Here is a 22,187-nt window from a genome sequence, read left to right as displayed (position 1 = left end):
CAATAAAACCTATTCAATCAGTGAGCTGACATATTTTGATACTTGACACAGGGTTTGGTATGATTTGTTACTTTTCTAATTGTTTAGTAACTTAAAACCTATGCACTTTCTTTTTCTAGTGTTTTCAAAATAGTGTATACCTCTCACTGTGTAATAAATGCTGAAAAAAAACACAATAAGACATTTTATATGTAATTAAAGGAGTCGGATATGTCTGAATAGAAGGTTTCCAGAAATGCTGTCTTTGTTTTTTTTTGGTTAAAATACTTTTCAATCACGTATCTGATATTGCTGTGCTGCTGCTTTCACACAAAGTATCTTTGCAGTTGGTATATCAAGTTGTTGTGATGCAAAGCTTTAGGATTTAGAGGGAAAATAATTTACAATACCCCATGAGGCAGTATAAGGATGAACATGAATAGTTCAAACACGAGGTTGCAGTTGTTTTGAAACCTAAAGTAAGTCAAAAGTTGAACTGTTGTGTTGAGTTTTCCGTTGTAGATTGTCGTGATAACACCAATAAGGTGATATCACATCGTGCAGTGATTGAAAGAGAGAAAAGCATCATGTTATCATTTATTTACCTTGTAGCGCTCGCCTTCATCGTGTCCCTGCAGAAATAGCCCTCACAGTCCTGTCCCTCTCTCTTTTTTCATTTCTTGGGAGGAGATTATACAGTTAAAAAATTAACTGTATTAATCTTGCTCTCGTCTCTACCCATGATCCTTTGCATTCATCAGCAGGAGTGGGAGTGGCGGAGCAATCGCATTTGGAAATTAAACAAATAAAAAAAGTTGAAGATAGCTGAGTGAGTGATGAAGCCAGCCAATTGCTAGCAGCATAAATCTCCCCCTGTCACCACCCCACCTCTGCCTACACACATTTGGATATTGTTATGATTTTACCGTGTTTGCATATATGAGCCTAATTTATTAGAATCAAACACCATCAAGATTATTTACAAGCAACTGCTGGTCTGCTGCCAATAAGCCCATTAAGTGCATTGTTGGAGAGTGGTTATATGATCAAATACACAATAGTAATTGTGAGTGGAGAGAGGCCAGAGTGATTCTCAATGAGGTGATTATCTGCGTGCAGGTTATTGTGCTATTTCAGCATGACATGTAAATCTGCATCGTTCCATCAATCACAGAGCCGGCTGTCAGCAGAGTGATGTGTGAAAATGACAATGACAACCCCAAAGGATGAAGAAGGAAAAATCTGAATGACTAGTGCTCAAAAACAAATTCATTTTTATGTTTCAAAGAAAGACAAGAGTTTTCTATACTGGATACAAACTGGGTTCCAGTGTCTTTGTCCTTCTGTTGGCCATTTATTAGTACATCACAATGTAACTTGTAAAAATGCATGCAAAAAAAAAAACACGCTACAAAATACAGAAACACACCGACCAGCTGTGATGGCAATGCTTCAAGGGGGCAACAAACAAATGATATAACAATAGCTGAGACATGCTTGTTACTATGGCTGTTTTGGTGGTGTTGAGGTTATGTACATATTTGTTTTTCTTAGCTTTAATGGCATGATTCATATATTGGTTTAGTTTAAGTAGTTTTTTTATAGGGACAAGTCTGTTACATGAACCAGGCAGTATACCACAGCCTAAGGCAGTTTGCACTGCCCGATTGTCTCGCTTGTCTTTAAGAGCCATTTTTAAGATATGATATTTTTAAATGACCCCTGTGCTTATTTAATAGGTAACTAGTAAACAAATCAAGTAAATTATGCGGTTCCTAAGAGTAGCTAAAAAAGTAAAAGCCTGTTCCACAGTTAAATATGCAATAGTAAACGAGCTAATAATAATAATAATAAAAAACCATTCCTAACAGCAATGAATAATACAAAAAAAAATCAGTAACTTCCAAAAGTTGTATAGACTAATTATTCGTTTTAAAGTTTGTTGATTACAGTATGATGTTCATTTTGCAAATTATGGTCATACGTTGAGTAAAACACATTATATGAAGTGGGGTATGCTTTAGGGTGGGGCTCCTCTAAGATTGACCACATGAGGAAAAAAAATATAAGCTCGGCTGTTCATAAATCAATGAGTGACATCACAGTGACTGTGACCATCTTTTATATACAGACTGTCACACTTTTTGTGCTTTTGGTATTTTTGATGTGTTGTTGAGCTCAGCTTTCAGGGTTCTCATGCCCACCACTATAGTGCATTACATGTATTTAGCTACAAGGAGATATGAAGGTATTATTGGTGGAAGTCTGTAATATTGTTTTATTAGTCCTTGGATCACATAGTTTCTCGGCATGTGTGAGAAATGTTACCATTTAGAAGACTGCTAAAGAAAACTTTATAATAAAACAACATCTTTTTTTTCTTTTCTTTTTTTTTAAATAAACTCAAAGTTGTAAGAATAGTTAACCGGCTCCCAGCAACTTGAACAAACCTAATGTATTTTCTTTCCCATTTGGGTTTCCAAAAATATTTTGCACTGTTGAGCTGCTTCAGTCATATTCCCATGACTGTACACCAACAACAGGCACTCACACATACAAACACACACACAGCAAGTGAGAAAAAAAGTGACATAAAGCAGGGGTCTGGGGCTAAGTAAGCAGTACACCAGGTTATGCGTCATTTACCGCGGCTCAATAACAACCTTTCTCTCTGCCCGACACACCTGGTCACACAAAATGACACATGCTGTCCTTTGAGAATGCTCACAGACACACACACTAAGCATATCTTTTTTCACCCCATGGCGGCCTTAACCAGACACATTACATCCCCACTCAACTATCTGCTCGTGACAGATGTATTTATGTAATGGTTTTGATAGGTATTGATCCACACGGCGGAGCCAGTTAAGAAAGCGAGAAAAATGAGATTTTAAAATCAACATGGCTGAGGGGGGTGTTTGGTGGAGATGATAGCTAAACAAGAAGATGAGTGACATGAGTGAGAGAGAAAAAAATCATGTCAAAAGTAAAGCGAGGAAAGTCGTGCCAGCGAAACCTTCAGAGGAAGACGCTCAGGTGGAAAGCGCTCGCGAATTTGATTCACAAAAAGAAAGATCTAAGAAACATGCACAGTGTCTCTGCAAGTGTGTGTGTGTTTGCAATGGCATGATCGTGTGTGTGTGTGTGTGCGTGTGTGTGTGACCTTGGCTTGGCCCGGTGGTAAAGTGGGGCGTCAAGAGAGTCAGTGTGTGAGCAGTCAAGCGTTCTCCCTCAGATTAGCAGGCTTTATTACTGCCACCAACCACTGGCCTGACAAATCCTCTTATTTCATTTTACCTTCCTCTACCTCTGCCTTGTTCTTTTCCTCTCACTCTTTTATTTCACCTAAAACCTTCTCCCTCTCTTTCCTTCCAGCCCTGCATACGCTAGCTTTGCATGCTTCACCTTGCACCTCTCCTGGCTCCCTCGCAAGTTTTCCCTCACAGCATAACAGCCCTATTTTCTATTTCCTCCCTCTTTTCTCCTCATTGTCTTTCCGTCTTCCGCACGGCTCTGCTGAAAGCTACACATTTCTTTTTCTACCTTTCTCCACTCCACCTCTTGCTCTGCTCCTCCCTCTATCTCCTTCCCACTCCCTGGCTCTCTATAGTGTGATGAATCTGTAGACAGGGGCTAATAATTGTACTTCAGCCCAAGTGCTCATTTTTCTTTGTGTTTGAAAGCTGTGACAGGCAGGAGCTCCTTTTTTTCCCCCCCTCCACCCCCCTGTCCCTTGTCTCCCCCTTTCTCTTTCCCTTTTCTTCCTATCCTCACACAATGGGTGAGTAAAATAACTCAGGGTTTACAAGGTCATGCTGTCTAGCGGTGAGGACTCGCTGGGGATTTGGGAGTGGAAGGATTTCCTCAAAGGTGCTGTGTTGAGACTTCAATAAAAAACAGAAAGTTATAGATTGCACGAGCAGATCTACAGGGGGAAATAAGTGCACTTGATAGTGAACAAGCTCAGTAAACTTGGATTCAAATGTTACCATGACTATGAGTCTTCGTGGAAGAATAAATGATAAACTGAAGCATTGCCATGGATTAAAAACATCTACATTTTAATCATTTAAAAGAGAACTCACCTTAAAATGCTCCACTTCCTGCCATATGTGGCAGTTGCATGATCTTTACAATGCATTCTTTTAATAATAATAATAATAATGTGCCCAAAAAATAAGTCTATTTTACTGCTTTTTATTCATTACATCTCAGAAATCAATGGTACAGTAATGGCATGGAGAGACTGGGGGAAAAAATGTCTGTTTTTGTAATCCTGCAACAGAATTAAAGTATTTCTTTAAGAATCTGCAAACAAGACATAAAAAACATTTTGACAGGCAAATTTTTATATTAAAGTGGGCTAATTAAGTGGAAAGGAGCCTGGGGAAATAATCTTTTAATTTTAAAATATATATAATTTAAGACTATCAAAAAAGCAGCCTGCAAGCAATCCAAATCGTGAGATATTGAAAGAAAATCGTATTTCCATTGACTCTGCTGTGGTACTTTATGAAAACTGATCATCAGTTTTCATCCTAATGCCATCCTCAAAAGAGAGAGATTAAAAGAGAGCAGTGGGGAGGGAGGATAACACAGAGTAAGACTTTATTGCCTGCTGTAGTTAGATGGTAAATTTCCTCCTGGCAGATATTTATTGGGTTAGTTGAGTCTAGAGAGAGCTTTAACATTGATTGTGATCATTAAATATATCCGCTCGAAATGGCAACATGGCATTCCTTCGGTCGATGGAGCCAATAGGAGCAGAACAAAGGCATAATCAAATCAATCCTCTCATAATTATTCTTTGAGAGGTGAAATTAATCACAAGAAGAAATAAAAACAATAATGGAAAATGAAATGATCAGTCGTAAACAATTACTGCCCAAATTGAAATGAACTCAGTGAAGGGGGAAAAAACTCAACTGTAAATCCGACTAATTAAAATAACATTCTAATGTATATCGGTTATTTGCTTTACACGGGCTTTCAGTTATTACATTGCTGGGTGTCGTTATTCTAAGAATTGGAATAAAGAGAAAAAGAAATGAAGGGAAACAGACTGTGACTGTGTGTGCGTGCGTCTGTGTGTGTCGAGCCTTAACTGTTGGGTCAAAGGATCAAGGTCCTCCTCTTGCGAGAGTCGCGCTTCTCCTTCTTCTCTGCTCGCTGAGAGGAAGTGTAGCATATTGATTAGCTATCAGATGATTCCGATAGGGCCTGATCGATAAGACTTTGCATGAAAGCCAGGCAGGACCCTCCCACTTCACTCAGGCACACACCCACTGATCTGCCACTGCAGTGCACACCCGCATACAAGTCTAGTTGTTTGTAATTCTCCTGAAGATTCTCCTTTGAGTTCTGAATCTGGCCCTTCTGTCAAAGGCTTTCTTATCAGAATCAGAATACTTTATTGATCCCTGGGGGAAATTATTTATATGCTCAGCTTACATAGAATTGCGACTGATAGACTAAGCCTGCACTTTTAGTCGAGAGCGGCGATATCTGTAGGCCACAAATGGTCTACGTTACATGATAGCATGTGTATAAAGTGCTTTAGCTGGTGTCAGACTGTGATAATATAAAATTTGCAGCACTTCTGAGATGTATCAGTCAAACTGATGTGTTTCCAGCATACAGCCTTCATCATTAGTACCAGTTTCTTGATATATAGTCATAAACAGCATTATGGTTATTTTATTCTGAGTTTCTCCTCCAGCAGAGAGGTTGGGGAAAGCGGGCTAACATTACAGAAGTCCCAGGTGTAGAATTACACTCTTTAAGATCATTTCAGGAGGCTATAAGAGCCTACAATAACATAACTATTTGAACAAGTCAGAATCCCTTTGAATAAGATTATATTTCAGTAGTGGTGAAGTGTGAGAACAAGAAGTGAGACCTAATTTTTAGAGACCCAATAGAGCAAAAAAAAAAAAACCCCAAACAATTTTAATAAACCACATATGAAGTCAACAAAGACAAAACAACGGAACACATCAGGACAGACAAACAGAGGGAAACTAAACAGCTGACGTGCTTAACACACTGGCGAGTACGTCTGCTCACGACTTGATCAGTCACACACTCGGGAAGGGAAAACGTCTCTCACAGAGGCTCATGTCAGCACATACACAAAATGCTCTGTAACTGATTGGCAAGTAGGCGAATTCTCATGTTTGCCAAAGTATGACCATGAAAGGGCCTGAGCCTTATCAGCACCATGGACAGCAGCTGGGAACATCCTTTATTAGTGTTCAACTCCTCGTCTGTTTATGACAGATTTCTGTATTTTTAGTTTTTTCAGACACAAACAATTTTTAAACACACGTTATTTATACCGTTTGTTCAATCTGATGCAAAATAAAGAGGCAAAAAGATTCTGGACAGTTTAATAAAATGTTGTTTTGCTTGCTGTACTGTGCATGCGGGTTGCTGACTGTTCCTGCTCTGTGTGTGTGTGTGCATGTGAGTGTTTGTACTGCATCTCTGTTCCAGGTGTGTGCAGTGCTGTGAAAGGACAGCGATAAGACACCTGTACTCTGGGTACAGAACAGATTATAACAGCAGTATCAGTTTCTGTGCAGGGCACAGCATGTTTCTGAATGTTCTGTCTGTTCCTGTGCTTTTTTTTTTTTTTCTTCTCTTCAGTATGTCTGCCAGGAAGGGAAGAAAAGAAACAATACGTGAACAATGTGTGAGAGTAAATTATATTAAGTATAACTGTGGTGCTGTGTCATTCTGATGATTCTCTACAGAAGGAAACACAATGAGGATTCATGTGTGAGGGTGCTGGTCAAACGTACGATTGCATTGATTGATCTGTTCTTTGAATACATGATGAGTGCATTTCCTGTTCTGTCAGAGGGGAAAAAATACTGTAAAAACAGCTTTTAACTCTGTGATGTTCATACCTGGTTAGTACACTCTGGAAAACTGGAAACTGTCGTACTTAGACTTGTTGCGTACTTCTCAGCTCCCCACACAAATATCCCACCTAATGGTCTTCAGACTTCTATAGAAGGAATTCACATATTTCTGTACAACAGATTTTTATTGACTTGTTCTCTCTTTGTGTGTGTGTGTTTTTTGCAGATATCATGACACTGGAATGCTGTTTCAAGACCAACCTACGGCATCCGGACTGCCATAAAGCACAATGTCTCAAAAGCGTCCCACCCCCTGTGGCTTCAGGGCAACCAATCCACAGCAAATCCAAAGCCGGAGTTCAATACTAAAGCGGATGATTTAAACAAAACAAAAAAAAAAGGGAGAACTGAAGAAATTAAAGATCCTGGACTCTGTAAATAAAATTCTCCACCTTCTGTATTTGTCATTCAAATGGACAAAGATTAACCCGTAAATATCTCCAAATTGTAACTTACCAGAGCATAGATTGTCAATACTTAGGTTGAGTAAAATAGCAGAAAAAAATATGATGTCCACCCCCCTTTAGCACATGGCCAGAAATCAGGATGTTGTAAATACTGTACAGAAAACAAATAGGGACGTTGATAAGAAATATAAGTATTGCAAAATTGTGTACATAGCCATTAGAATCACACCTCTACTGTGTTTGTAATTCAATAAGTTTCACATGCCCATTACTATTTATTTCTTCTTGCCCAAAAAGATTTAGCACAACGATTAGCAAGCGCTCTGTATCAGAATAGGAAACATAAACACCAACATAGAACTAGACAAGAGGATATTGAACTTAGAGACATTAATTGGGAAGACATTATATTTGCTGATAGCCCACTATTGCTGGAATCAGATGCATATGCCGTAGAGTGTATGCTTACTAGTTAAACCTTGTATTGTTATCAAAACAGGTCATTTGCATTTTGTTTACATCTAATTTAAGTAGACGGTTGAGAAAAAAAAGGACTTTAGAGCTTAAAAAGGTTACAGAGACAAACAGACAAAGAACAAACTGTGACAGGTTCGGCTCAGATCTTCACCTTTCCCCCCACTCCCAGTTTTAAAATACTACAGCAGAGCTTAACTTCACTTAAACTTTAACTAATTCAATAGATTGTATATGAAATCCCCTCCTGTGCTGTATATTTAGTGTTTTAGACGCTGTAGTGATGTGACATATCCAGATGGGCTTCCATGGTTTGGCAGCTCTTACAGTTAGTCCACACCTAACGAAACATCAGCTGTTTCCTTTCTGATTCCTCTTTGGCTAGTTGCCCTCCTCTTCCTCTTCGTCTTCTGTCCATTAGAGGGCCTGTATGCCCACTGACCTCTCTGCGACCAGGCGCTCGCTCAGCTCCCACAGGCTCGTAGCACTGCTCGGATCCTGGGCCTGGGCGGATGTCTGGCAGCGGAAGCAGTTGTTGAAGTACATGCCGCCCAGCCCTTCCAGCTCCGGTGCTACCGCACAGTACACTGTGGTGGCCGCCCCTTGTTGCTGTGGACAGACAAAAAAAAAAACACACAAAAAGAAGAAGAAGAATCAGTGGACGAATCACGACGCTGAGACAGCAAGGCGGCGTCGGCCTGCAGGAGCAGACAAAATATGGAGAACTCGTCTAACGACACGCAGACTTTAGGATGTGTGCTGTATGGAGGAAAGGAGAGGACATAAAGCAGACTCTGACCACATTCCTTTGTCCTCTGTGAGACCCACACACACATAGACAGACACACGCGTACACACACAGACAAAAAGAGACAGCAGGACTGTGTCTACAGGGGGGGAAAAAAAGACTCGTGCACACGCCGTCTCTCCCCTCTCCCTGCATCCCGATGACTGGGTCATATAACTCCTTACTGTATATATATTTATATACATATATTTATTTATTTATTTCTCAGCCAGGTGTGTATAGGACATCTCGCTATGTGGGACCGTGTGAATGCTACAGATGTATAGACTCACAGAGGATAAGGTGGGAACAAAAATATTACACCAGCTCCTGTCTGGATGGGAGTCAACAGGGAAACTACAGCTCTGATGTGCGATGTGTGAACAGCAGGTTTCAATGCCATGATTATCAATATGTATATTTTTCACGTGATGTTTATTAATATTCAAGTGCTGGAAAATACAAGTACAACTAAGTATTTAAATCAAAAGTTTTTTGGTTGTTGCGTACAACACACAAACACGTCGCACGGTTTTCCCTCCAGTTCTTTCTCAGTAATTCTCTCAAGGCAAGTTTAAACCTGAAGATCACTCAGCCTGGAAAACTCACTCTGTTACACGTCGTCTCAAGCCGAGACGCGCTGTAAAAGTGAAACAGTATTTTTACGCAACCTGCTAAGTTCTCTAATACACCCCATCCCATCAGTCAGTAATTAGCAGGGATATTCACGGAGAGAGATTTCTGTGACATTTGAAAATGAAAGCTGAAACTGCGGCAGAATAAACACGTCAGAGAGAATTACACACATAACCCGACTGCTCAAAGAGGGATCTTTCATGCTGCAGCTCCGGCTAAAAGCTGCTGTGACAGCTTCCCTGCAAACTCCAGGGCTGGAGATGACTTCTATGCGGCCACATGAAATGGCTCGCCTCTTTATCTCCTGATGTGAGGGAGCGAGAGTGAGACGGGGGTGGGGGCAGAAAGAATGAGAGGGAACACTGATGTGATGACTGAAGGCTAGTGTTTAGCACAGAGCACTGGCACACACTGAGACAACCACGTATATGCAGTAGTCAAACGCGGGCAACACACACAAACGTACACACATGCGTAATGGAGGCACATTACAGGCCAACTGTTTGAACAGATTCCCAAAGCACAGGCCAGCACACTAAAAGTGGCAAGATCCTATGTCATCTAAAGCTTTCACAGCCTAGTACAAAAATATGCACCAAAATGCAAATGCTACGAACACAAAAACACACACGCATAAAGCAGATTCCAGGAAATGTTTCTCTCATCGACACACGCAAACCAAAACGGGCACCCACACACAACTCCCTCTAAGCTCTGAGTAAAGTTCCACCAGGAGGAGCCCTGGTGTGTAACGTCGCAGAAGCAGATTGAGCGTGTTTGAAGTGCTCCGTGATGAGAGAGCTCGTAAATAGCAGATGAAAAAGGCAGCATCTCTCTGTGTGCCGCTGTCTGTCTCACCTGCCAGTGAGGCGATAACTTCATCCACATCACATGTCGCCATATCAAAGACCGACAAATGCCAAGCAGTGTCTCTGAGTTGCAGGTTCACACGCACTCAGTTCAACTCATCTCTCTCACTTAGGGCATCTGATTTAGCTCGCCTGAAAGCCAAATGCCTTTTAAACTTCACTGAAGATTTCAGCGCCGCCGGCTCTGACTCCCTGACACCACCTTGAACTTGGCTGACTTTCAGACAAGTTTGTTTGCGTCCAATTACCAGACAGTTGGGTTTAAATATTGATATAAAAAAAACAACTTTCATGTTCAGAATCCAGATTTATGTGGCTGAAATCTGAAAGGTATTTCTATTCTTTAGAAAAAGCTTCTCTGCTGGCTGCCACGCATGCAGTTAGTGACAAACGGAGCAGTACACGGGCTGTTTGTGCGGTGTGCCCAGCAATGTGCTATCTTATTGGTGTTTAGCTCATCCCCCTCGCCACTTGACCTTGTGACCTCTGTAAAAGATAAGGCTGATGAGATTAGGCATTAACATGCTCAACCACCCACCACAGCCATTTATCACTGTGTGTGTGCGCGTGTGTGTGTGTTTGCAGATACCAGGCAAGTAGGTGGCGGGCAAGGATTTCGCTACACTTACAGTTACACGCTGCCTGAACACGCTGCCTGAACACGAGAACACAGTATCTGTGCACAAGCACGAACAGATACACATATGAACAACCCGCACGGAAGGTAATGCCACTAAACCAGTGTGCATCGAACACATCTGTGCCGTCCAAAGATGATTTCTAATCCGAGTTAAACTGTAGATTAAGTCTGTAAATTAAGCTGTCTACAAAATGATGGGTGTGTGTCTTTCTATACTGTGCACCTTAATGTGAAGCATTACCTTGACTACAGTAGTTTTATTATCAGAGACATCTATGGTACCCAGAGCTACGACGTCTGCCCAGAGAAGCTGACTTGACACTGACTTAAGCTCCAAAAAATAAGACTTGTCCTTGGATACTCTTTCGGAATTGGCCTCTTCAGGCATTTTAGTCCAAAAAATAAAAAGTGAGACAAGTATAGGAATGCAGTTACAAATCTAACTTTAAATGCTTTGAGAGGGAAACTCTTTAAATCCTTTAGACGACCATCTTGCAATTCCAGTTTAGACTTAAGCATGACTTCTTTGGATGACTTCAGACTTCACTTTCACATTCCCCAAAACAAAACTAGCTCTGTTACCACCACACTGATTCTAGGAGGGAGGGAGGGAGAGAGGAAGGGGACAGACAAGGAGGATCCAAACCAACCAAAACATCTCCAAACCGAAAATTTTTCTCTATGCTAAAAATAAAATGCAAAGATCTCAGCAATATGATAAACCAATGCCAAGTGCAGAAGCAGGTTTTATAGATTACGTGTGTGTAGATCTTCCTTTGTGGGTAATAAAAATAAACATAAATACTGAGGAAAGACTTACAAAACACCCTGCAATAAGCTGACTGCTGATAAGTGGCAATAAGCCTGTACTTAGCCTGGGATTCAACACTACGGTTCTGGAACTGCTCTGGGACCAGATCCAAGTCTTCCAATCTCAGCATTGACTCAATACCCAAGGACCTCATGGACTTGCAATAGAAATGTCCTTGTATAGTGTTACGCAATAACCCGTTGTTGAGAACATCTTACTGAGCGTATCAAAAGCAAAAAGGGTACGTGGGGGAGATGTGATGTTGAATTAACAGTATTGTTACTTTGCCGTGTTCTGTTTTGTGTCTTCATCGTCCGAGTTGTATAAGCTTTCTCTGACCCTGTGCATGTGACCCTTTGACCCCCACATCTGTAGTTACGTCATTGACCTCTCCCTCTGACCTGGATGTAAATAACCCAGTACTGTAGAGCAGTCTGTTTTTGGCCCATCCCTGTACATACAAACCTGTAAATACTAATGGCTATGCATGCTGAACACCTAGCAATTCTTTCAGGTACTTTTATAATCCCCAAATTCTCATATGGCATGTGCTATAAAAAATAATATAAAAAAGTAGAAAAAGTAAAAGATTCAAATAAAAAAAAAAGTTTAAAATAAATGCGTTGGTAATATTGTCAGGCAATATCCTCTCTTGGACAGTGTGTGTAGAGTCTTCCTGTTTTCTTACTCCTGTGGGTGGTTCTCTCCCTTTGCCTGTCCTGTGTTTCTGCTCACCATCTGTGTCAGTTGTTGTCAGTTGGCATTTGTACAGCAGCGAGGGTTGAGGCAGAGAATAGAAGAGAGGAGGAGTGTCCACCAGCTGACCTCTGTGATGGCACTCAAATTCAGCAGCAGTGCTAAGTTTTGGCAAAGCGCTTTGCGCCTGGGACACAATTTAAAAAGTTTGTGCCTGGCCCGAAGCACACATACTGTACAGCATACTGTAAATCAGTGTTTGCAGTGTGAAGGCCCTCTATATATGTGCAAAGGTACAAATTTTTTTTTTTTTCTAAGTTTAATAATCTGGAGAACCTACTATTTTTAGCCCATTTTAGACAGTCGCATTTTAGGAAAACTGACATGTTTTCTGTCCTCATTTGTAACTAGTAAAACATCTGGATTCTAAAGACAAGCACTTTGAGAAAAGTCGTTTTTAACCATCCAGTGTCATAAGGCTACGGCACTCAATTGGACAAGTAGTTCCTGGCTTGTAGTCTTAGTAAAGAGGAGGAGTGCAGCTTTTGCCTCAGCCCTCTGCCACGCCTCCTGGAGTAACTATCCTGAAAAGTGGGACTCCAAACTGATTGTGATTCTGTTCCAGGAATGTTTTTCTTTTTTTTCCACCCTGAACCTGTGATGTTTAAAATAGATGGAGGTGTCTGATTTTTAATCTGTGCTAAAGATATTTTACATTTAATAAATAACCATTGAAATCAAAGCTTGGTTTTTGTGCAGTTTATGTGTGTACGACGGTGTGCGTTCAGAGCCATCTTTGCCCTCAGCTGTAGTAACCTCTGCGAGCTGACAGCTCAGCTGAGCGTGCCCGGCCCAGCTGTAGAGGGAATCCTGGGTAATGCGGTCCCCACAGATAAACAAGCTGCCCTTCTATTCAGCTTGAGCACTCAACCAAGATGAGAAGAGATTAGCACCTAAAACACCCCAGCGCACACTTCAGAAAGCACCCTGACACTCACAACCATGAATCCGAGGTGGCCTCCGTCACCCTGACTGAGGTAACGTTAGATAACCAAAAGTCAAAAGTGCTCTGTTCTTTAAAAAAAAAAAAAAACATAAAGAAAACTCTATTATGTATAAACTGAGAGCCTGGTTAGATCCCCAGAGAAGATCAGATCTTCACATCATGGTTCGTTCCAGTGACTAGTGTACTTCTGGTCATCTGTATGCACTAAACGCTATTTCATAATGTCGATTAGCGCACAGGCTGATGGCTAATACTCACCTACAGGCATCGTGCTCCCCTGAGGGGCATTAAGGATTGGATGGAGGGACCGGCTTCCCCCCTCCCTGCTTCACATTCCCTTCCTTTATCCTACCTCCTCATTCTCTGTGTCTATCTGCCTTACCCCCTGCTTCTTTCTCAGCCCTATCTTCTCCATCAACCGTGTGTAGATCCTTATTCCCCTGCAACTTCATCCTCCTCCATCCCCATAACTCACTGAAGTGGGCGTACAGACCCACTGTAACTGAGGCCTCACGGGTAAATGGTCATAGTAGGACCTCTTGGAGGTAAAAGGATCTCTTTCCCTGGAGCCCTGAATCACAGATGAGCACTGTCAACGGTCTTTCTTTCTGTAATACAGTGAAGCATGTGAAGGCAAACAGAAAAAGGAGCGGAGGGGTAAACTGCAGGAGTGACAGAACACAACACAAAGTGCAGCAAAACCCCCAATGCCTCTGCACTATTTCTCTCTCCTTTTTCTCCACGGCCCTCCCTTTACCCCTTTTGCGCCAGATAAGATCAACCAAGTGTCAGTCATCAACAGCCTCCTGTCACACAGTGATTGTTCGACTGTTATATGCTTGTGTAAATGTGCAGTCCAACGCGACATCGCTGCATACATTTAATGCTCCCATGTTCAAGGGAACAATAGAAGAGGAGGTAAGAAACGAAGTGCAGGGAATGCAAAGGACAAGGAGGGGAGGGGAGGGCATAAAGAAGTAAGGAGAGACCGGTATGAGTAGGAAACGAAGCAGGAGGAGGAGATGAAGGAGCTAGGACACAATGCATCCAAGGGGAAAACGACGGGGAGTCAGAAGGACTTGCGCAGCGACTGTGAAACTATCTCATTTTTATCTTGTGAGAGGACTTCCGAAGTGATCCGCACAACCTAATTATTTTCCCCTAATAAAAGCAACATATGCTAAGACAATAAAAGGCCTTATTGGACACCTATTCATTAAAAAGGAGCAGTAAAAGGTGTAGGACTCTGGCGCAGGGATTAGCTTTTAACAGGGTTTTTCTCTGGCTCGAAATAGCCTTAGTCTTCCTTTAGCATGTCCATATGGGTGCATTGCCCACCATAAAAAATCTGAATTATACATGAAGAGGCCTGGCTGCTTTATTGGCTGTGATCTTCCTTTTCACTCTCACCTAATTGCATCAGTGCATGATACCTGCAACTCTGGACTCAATCCCTCTGTGATTTCGCCTACTGCACATGAGTGCGACAAGGCATGCAGATGCACTTTAATGTGAGGAACTGCGCAGAAATAAAGTACATATAGCTAAAGACAACCAGCCAGATAAGCTGTAATTCACACAAGTTTGTTAAGTTGGTAATAAGTTAGTTGGCATAACGCATGCTAGTGAGTCACGTCTGACAGTTTGACACAGTGAAGCCATAATTCCATATGGTCAACGTACTGTAAGTGTCAGTATGTTTCTATTATGAGCAGAGCAATGCTGTCTGTCCGTATGTGATTGTGTGATGAGCTGGTGTAACAGGGCCACACACAGGTGTGTGTATGCTCACCTTCCCACTGATGCACCAGCTAATTGGTCTCCTGCGGCAACCTGACATACACACACTCCAACGCACGCACACATACACGCAATGTAGCTTGCAATAGTCATACTCACGTGTAAACTGACTGTGCAAATGCGCACATGTGTGTGAACACAACTATGCATGTGTCTACATTCACAGGCAGCCTGCAGAGTGGACCTCCACATCAACTCATTATCACAGTGCTGACTGAGTGAAGAATGACACCTGAGCAGATACTGCTTATAATGTACGCTCTCCTGCTTAAAAGTACAGCAAAAGAAAATGAAAACCACAGACTACAACAGACTACAACACTGTACTGTAAAACGGCAAGATACTCCTCAACAAAAAAAAGGCAACTGCCCTCTAACACATAAAAGACAATGCAAGCCAGTAGCAGCAGCTAATTTTCCAGTCATCCCTAAAATCCAGTACGACAACACAGAAATCCCAAATCTTACTGTAACAGTGTTCTGTGTTGTCGTGTTTGTTTATCCTTAGAATCAAAATGAGAATTAGAATACTTGAATATTCCCTGATTCTGAGTCTAAATATTAAGTTATCTTGCTGTCAAACTCGAATTAACCTTAAACTAAGTTCAGTTTCCTCCCTTCATCTATCTCCTTCGACTGTGGCTTAAAGAAAAATCATCTGGACCTATTGTCTGTCTTGTTCAGTTAGTCATTTCCTCTAACCGATTCTCCAACCACCCCCTTCCCTTGTGGTGGAGGTAGAGAGAGAGGGATGTTCTGTTTTAAATAAGAAGGCATCACTGGCCCATTAAACTCTGATAGTAATGATATTAATTTGGCAGGAACGTGTCATTTTCACAGGAGAGCAACTAGCTGAACTGTCATTATACACACACACACACACACACACACAGGGAAAGCATTGTCTCATTCACACTGTGTCTGCACACACACACACACACACACGCACAAACTCCTCCTGTGTGTCTCTCACACACACACACACACACACACACACACACACACACACACACACACACACACACACACACAAACCAAGAACATGTCACAGGAGAGCAGCTAGCAGTAACATTATGAGAGAGTCAGAGAGATCTGCTAATGGGATAGATTAGCGTGCCCTTGGTCACAACGGCCACAATTGAGCAACTGGAGCTGTGACTTATATCCATGTCCCCCATCGACTCCATGCACCCTCTTTACTCTTACACTTTCCTCATTTTCTCATGATGACTTCTTCATTATCTTTTTTTCTTCCTTGTCTTCTTCTTTTTCATCCTTCCCGTTCTTCTTCTTCTACTTCCTCCTCTTTTTCCTCTCTCAGCTTCACATTTTACTCGGCATACTTTGCATTCCCGGGTTCACGAGGTTCATGGAGTTCATGACCGCCTAGCGGAAACTTGTCAAACACAAAGGCTGCAGTGTCTAGGGAAGAATGGCAGAGGTGTTTGTGTTGCAACCTGACTGAAAAGCATGAGATATTATCAAAATTGTCTTATTGCATTAATGATTTTGCTAATTGAGCATAATGAGCACAGAGGGATGGCAATCTTTAAGTGTTAGCAGTGTGCCACTCTCTCGACCCATCAGCCTGTCTGATGAATTGGCTTTTGAGGACAAAGGTCACTTTTGGGGGGGCTTCTGGTAGCCATGATACCTGATATCCCCTGCAATACTTCCTGTTCAGTCTATTGGTCATTGTTGGCAAAATAAAAATTAAATTAAAAAGTTGATGCTAGCTGATGGTTTCAAGGCTGTTTTTTTTTTTTAATGTAATCACGCTTTTACTGTCTTATCGGTCAGTAGGAGACGGACTAGAATCAGAGTATAAACAGAAACTGGAAAGCGTCTGGTACCCAGAAGCAAACACAGAGAAGCTGCACTTTTCTTGGAAAAGGATGGCAGTGTTGTTTGTATTGTAACCAGGCTGAGAAATAGGGACACACAGCAAAATTAAAAAGGCATCATTTTTAAGGAAGCCTCGTGACTACAGAGGAGCTTACTAATCAGCGTGCGAATTACATTGCTGGGTATCTTGAAGTGTTAGCCATTTAGTGAATGAGAAGCTATCACAATCTACAATATTACATTCAAATACTTTATTATTATTACATGGCAATTATTACTGATAGTATTCATCTTCTCCTCATTTGATGGGCTTTTATTCAAAAAACAAAATATGTGGAAGTTTTATCTGTGAATATGTATATACTCTACATGCATTCACTGGATACTTTATTAGTACAGCTCTTCAAGGGGGGAGAAAAGTGATTTTGACTTTAAATGTGGTAGAGTTGTTGCTGCCAGACAGACTGCTATGAGTATTTCAGAAATTGCGGATCTACTGAGATTTTTCCACAATCATCTCCAGGGTTTACAAAAAGAGAGACTCTGAAAACTTCACCTGGTCTAATGACTCCTGATTTCTTCTGGAACACTGCGAACACTATAGCCTACTTGTGTATTCTCGTGGACCACGTCCATCACTTTCTGACCACAGTGTATCCCTCCTCTGAAACAGAGCTCAAATCATTTCAGACGTGTTTCATTAATGTTACAGTCAGGTCACTGTACTCAAATGACCACCTCGGTCAACAGATCTCAATTCAATGGAGCACCTTTGTGATGTGGTGGAACTGGAGAGTCACTTCGCAGATGTGCAGCCGACAAATATGCAGCAACTGTGTGAAGCTGCCATTTCAACATGTTTGAATATTTGCAGCACGTTGTTGAATCCACGCCACAAAGAATTAAAGCAGTTCTGAAGCTAAAAGGGGTTCAATTCAGTGCTGGCAAGGTGTACCTAATGAAGTGGTTGGTGAGTATTTATGCTTTTATAGCAGCGCAAGCCTACAATCATTCTGCAGCAGCTAAGCAGACCTGTCCAGCACCTGTCTCGATAACACCGCTAAATATACTCTCTCTCTCACACACACTTTTTTGCACACACACACACACACAACCACAGAGTGTCTGGAACACACAGGTCAGGCACACATGCCTGCATACACTCAAACACGCAGTGACCCTTAAAGCAGCAAACACGCTACAGAGGGATTGTGTGTGCATTGTGCTACTTAAAAGAATCGTATTTACCTATTTTTACTGGTATGTTGATCCATGTGCATGGGTGTGTGTTTGTAAGGCAGGGTGAGAGTGTGCATGTGTGCATGCCAATATGTTCTTGAGAGAGAGACAGAGAGAGTGTGTGTGTGTGTGTGTGTGTGTGTGTGGGTGCCTTCTGCGTGTCCACGCTGACCCCATCTCGGCACTCCTGACCGGTTGAATGCAGGCTGCATAAATTAGTGCTGATGCTCTGCGATGTAATTATGCTGCTGTCAGGATGGCCCCTCTACTCAAATTCATTTTAATAAAGTTGGTCTCCAAGGTTACCAACCCGGGGTCACCTTCGGTGTCATTCCCTATGGATCGCATTCTGAAAGTCTCAGGCCGGAGTACAGTAACACCTTCACACTCGTGGCCCCAGCATCACAACACAAACACACCTCTCACTGAATCGCTCAGGGCAGAGAAAGACAGGAAGCAGAGAATAAGAAAGAGGAAACAAGAAGCGCAGAAGAGACAAAGAGGAGGATCAAAGTGTAGTAATGTCATATAGAAAATACAAGGAACACAGAGGGAGGGTTGTAGGCTGAAATGAGTAGGTGGGAGCGTGAAGGAATAAAAATGAGATGAAAGGAATAAAAGGAGAGAAGGGACAAGGGTAGAGGGACAAGGAGAGGGCAAGGGAGTGTCTCTCTTGGGCAGATGGCGGGGTGTATTCTCATTTGTCCTGTTACGGTGTGTGTGTGCCAACACTAACCTCCAGGGCAGCACAGAACACGCTCTCAATTAGCCAACAACACAGACTTGCACATACAGCCAGGAGAGAGGGAGGCACAGCTTTGTCTTGACACAAGAAATAGTTAAACATACAGAAACAGTGGACACAGCTACAACAGCAGCCCATCGAGAACCCACATAAATTAAACATATTTCTAATTACTTCAAACGCCATTTTATCATTAACATAATAGTCTGAGTATGATCTGTTTTCTCTTAGCTTATGAGAGAAGACGATGATGCACCATTTGCAGTACAAAAGAAGTGGACGCATTTTGAAATTCAGTGCTGGAGAAATTCACAGATATCCTCTGAGGCTGTAACTATATATTATTTATCATAATATAATTTGGTTTTCATTGTAGATTGTTATTTCATCCTCATATTTCAGGAAGGATTTGCTTTTGAAATCATCATTTGCAAAGGTTGATGGGCTGAGTTGTTCTTCTTCTACAATGATATTAATTCGAAAGGTTATTAACGTACACACATTTATGTTTAAGCTGTGTACAAAGACCAGTAACAATAATAATTGTGTCAGTTTAATTTTATAGTAGCAAAGAGATAAGGTGAATATAGCTTTGCTGCCACGCTCTGTATTATTAGCTTTTACCATCTCTGTTTGACGTTGTATGAGAATATTGACACTTCAGTGAGAGACTGGCCACGTTCACACCAACACTCTCCCTGCACTTTCATACACTGTGTGAGATGGTGTAACCTAGCAGTGTGGGCCGGGGTGACTTTGACTGCCTGTTTAATAGTTACAGCATCACGCTTTGTTAGCTGCAGGTAATTTATGGTTGAACTGGCCTGATAGTCTGATACGATCGAATGCCCTGACTGTCGTTACCAGCCAGCCCCAAAGACACAGAAGAAGCCTCTATCTAAGCGCAGGTAAGAGAGAGACACAGAGGGAAAGAAATGAAGACGGCAGACTGCGGGGTGACTTGAACTGTTGCTACAAGAAGAAGGAATCAGGATTTACCCTGCAGAGAAATAAAAAAGTAAAAATGAGCATGACAAAAGCATACCGGGGAATGAGTAATGCGGATAAAAGGCGTCGACGGGCGGGGGCGCGGGGGAATTAAAGAGTTGCAGAGCAGTTAAGTTCTCAGCTTTCTCTCTTGAGGTGTGCTGAGAATGAGATTGCATTAAATACTGGCGGTCTATTCATCTGAACCGCACCAAGAAGGAACATTTAGTTAATTGAATGATTAATAAATTCAGCTCAGTCACACATTTCACTCGGGTGTTTGCTTTGGATAAAAATGTCTGCCAAATGGGACGAGTCATTACCAGCAGCAGCAGCAAGGCTGGCATTGTTTTCACCTTTAGCGTCTGTGTGCTTTTTTTGTTTCTTTGCCTGGTCCTGGAGGCACACTGTGGAAGGACCTATGACAAAGATGGTTTTGTGCTTTGAAAGGAGACTTTCTTTACAACCGTGCAAAACGATTCACCGCGATTTACACGTGTGACGTTCAGAGTAAAGTTTGGTGGCTCTTGGTGGTCAGATTAAAGCCTGTTGTGCATGGCTGTAAGAAGGATTTGGAAATTAGTGAGGTCCAGAGTCATATTTAAGGTCTAACACCTGCACTTCAATGACCTGCTGCAATCCAGCTTTCACTGGTTAGCCGAATGTGTAAACCACTACACTACAAAACTATGAAATATGAAAAAATAGCAAAATAGTACACAGAATTATTCCCTCACTTGAAATACAAATATCACAAGGTGAAAAGGTTGGTTACTACTAGAGCATCACACTGATTCATGCCAATTTTTACGGTATTGTTTAGAAGGAAAATTCCCGAAGTCCAAACCTCAGTGACCCCCGTCAGCATACTGTTGGGGAAAGGGTCCCAGAAATATAACCTTTTACACCTCTGCTCTACATCCTTTTTCATTTGTGATGTATTTGTATGACACGCATTTATCTACTAAGAGTATAAACATACACAGCATCATAAAATGGGCTCATACTCATCCCTTTATCTTGACTTGTACGAAGCATAAATATAACTCAAACAAGTTTGATCCCAGCAGTACAGTGACTGCTCCTTGTGCTCTGGTGGTCTGTCTGTCTCCCTCTCGGTTTCATCAGTACGAGACGTTGTTTCGGCAAAGTTTCCTGTTGCTGGCTCATCGTTACGTCTGTCTGTGAGACACAGGCTCTTCAGCTCAAACCGAAGCCCAAATGGGAAACCGACCTGCACCTGTCTCTCTAATATGAACGGGCATACGGCTCTCCACGCCCACTTTGCTACACCTGTTTCTCCTAATAAAGACAGGCAGAGACCCTTGCTCTACATACACCTTTCCCTCACCCCCTCTCCTAATCCAGTTAGGCAGGAACATCCTCGCCCTCTCCCCTCCGACACTCCTCCTTCTCCGGGATCGGCAACTATAATCTAGTCTGTCAGGCCGACCAGGTCCGGGACTGCCATTCTCCTTTCATCTGCCATCTTCAAACAGAATGAGCAAGCTTTCATATCACTGTTTGAGTGACAGGTAGGGGAGTCAGGTGGAGACAGGCCCGTGATATGGACAGGCACTTTGTCCTGTTTAAATACACTAATGGAGGATAAGAGGCCTGTCATAGAGACGGGTGGAGATAGGATGGGACAGAAGACACAGACACTTGTCTAAAGGATGATTTGTAAATGCAGTGAAGGGGATGTGCAGTGTGTTACATCAGATCACAGAGGATGAGGTAGAGGGCAAACACCTCTGGTCTCGCCTTACTTTGGGTTCATTTCACTTTTAGAAGACAGTCTGAATTTCCAAAACAAAATTCAAGTTTTTTGCCTTTAGAGAAGAAAAAAGAAAGCTTGTTGGTTAGTCACAATACAACTGACTAATGTTGGCAAACAAAAGGAGTCCAAGAACAGTGCTTCTCTTATTCCTGCATGGACTACTCCAATTTCAGTGTTACATTACCGCACAAATCACTGGTGAACACACACAAGCACACACACAAACACTCATCTGAATCACGGCTTACACACTCAGCCTTTTGGATGGATGGTACCTGCATACAGGAGGAGGGGGCACACAAATAGGATTCGAAAGTGGTATGGGGGTGTGCAGCGGCAGTGGGGTGGGGTGGGACTGAGTCCATAAATAGGATTGTGTAGGAAGCAGGGCGAGCTAAATAGGATTGTAATGTACAGGAAAGGATGTATAAATAGGATATGAGAGTCAGAGCTGTGTTCTCACTAGTTCTGCGTCCCTGTGGTATAAGAGTTCTGTAGGACTGGCTTGCAGCATGTATGCATGCGTGTGTGTGTGTGTGTGTGTGTGTGTGTGTGTG

General features: G+C 42.1%; 2 protein-coding genes across 3 annotated transcripts in view; one reads left to right on the top strand and one right to left on the bottom strand.

Moving 5' to 3' along the window:
- mafb (MAF bZIP transcription factor b) overlaps nt 1–7,304 on the top strand; it is a 45,646-nt gene extending 38,342 nt beyond the window's left edge. Inside the window, exon 3 of the mRNA XM_005745966.1 lies at nt 7,075–7,304. The gene's annotated coding sequence lies outside the window, so the exon portion shown is untranslated. The remainder of the gene's footprint in view (nt 1–7,074) is intronic.
- Nucleotides 7,288–22,187, bottom strand: part of wwox (WW domain containing oxidoreductase) — a 132,762-nt gene continuing 117,862 nt past the window's right edge. For both annotated transcript variants that reach the window (XM_005745964.2, XM_013914089.1), the window contains exon 9: nt 7,288–8,398. In XM_005745964.2, coding sequence (XP_005746021.1) covers nt 8,207–8,398 — 192 coding nt within the window. In that variant the 3' untranslated portion in view covers nt 7,288–8,206. The remainder of the gene's footprint in view (nt 8,399–22,187) is intronic.

This window comes from Pundamilia nyererei, unplaced genomic scaffold (genome assembly GCF_000239375.1).
Source record: "Pundamilia nyererei isolate P.nyererei 1_Seehausen unplaced genomic scaffold, PunNye1.0 scaffold00170, whole genome shotgun sequence".
NCBI classification, from domain to species: Eukaryota; Metazoa; Chordata; class Actinopteri; order Cichliformes; family Cichlidae; genus Pundamilia; species Pundamilia nyererei.
The sequence above is the reverse complement of the archived record's forward strand: the minus strand, read 5'-3'. Positions and strand labels throughout refer to the sequence as shown.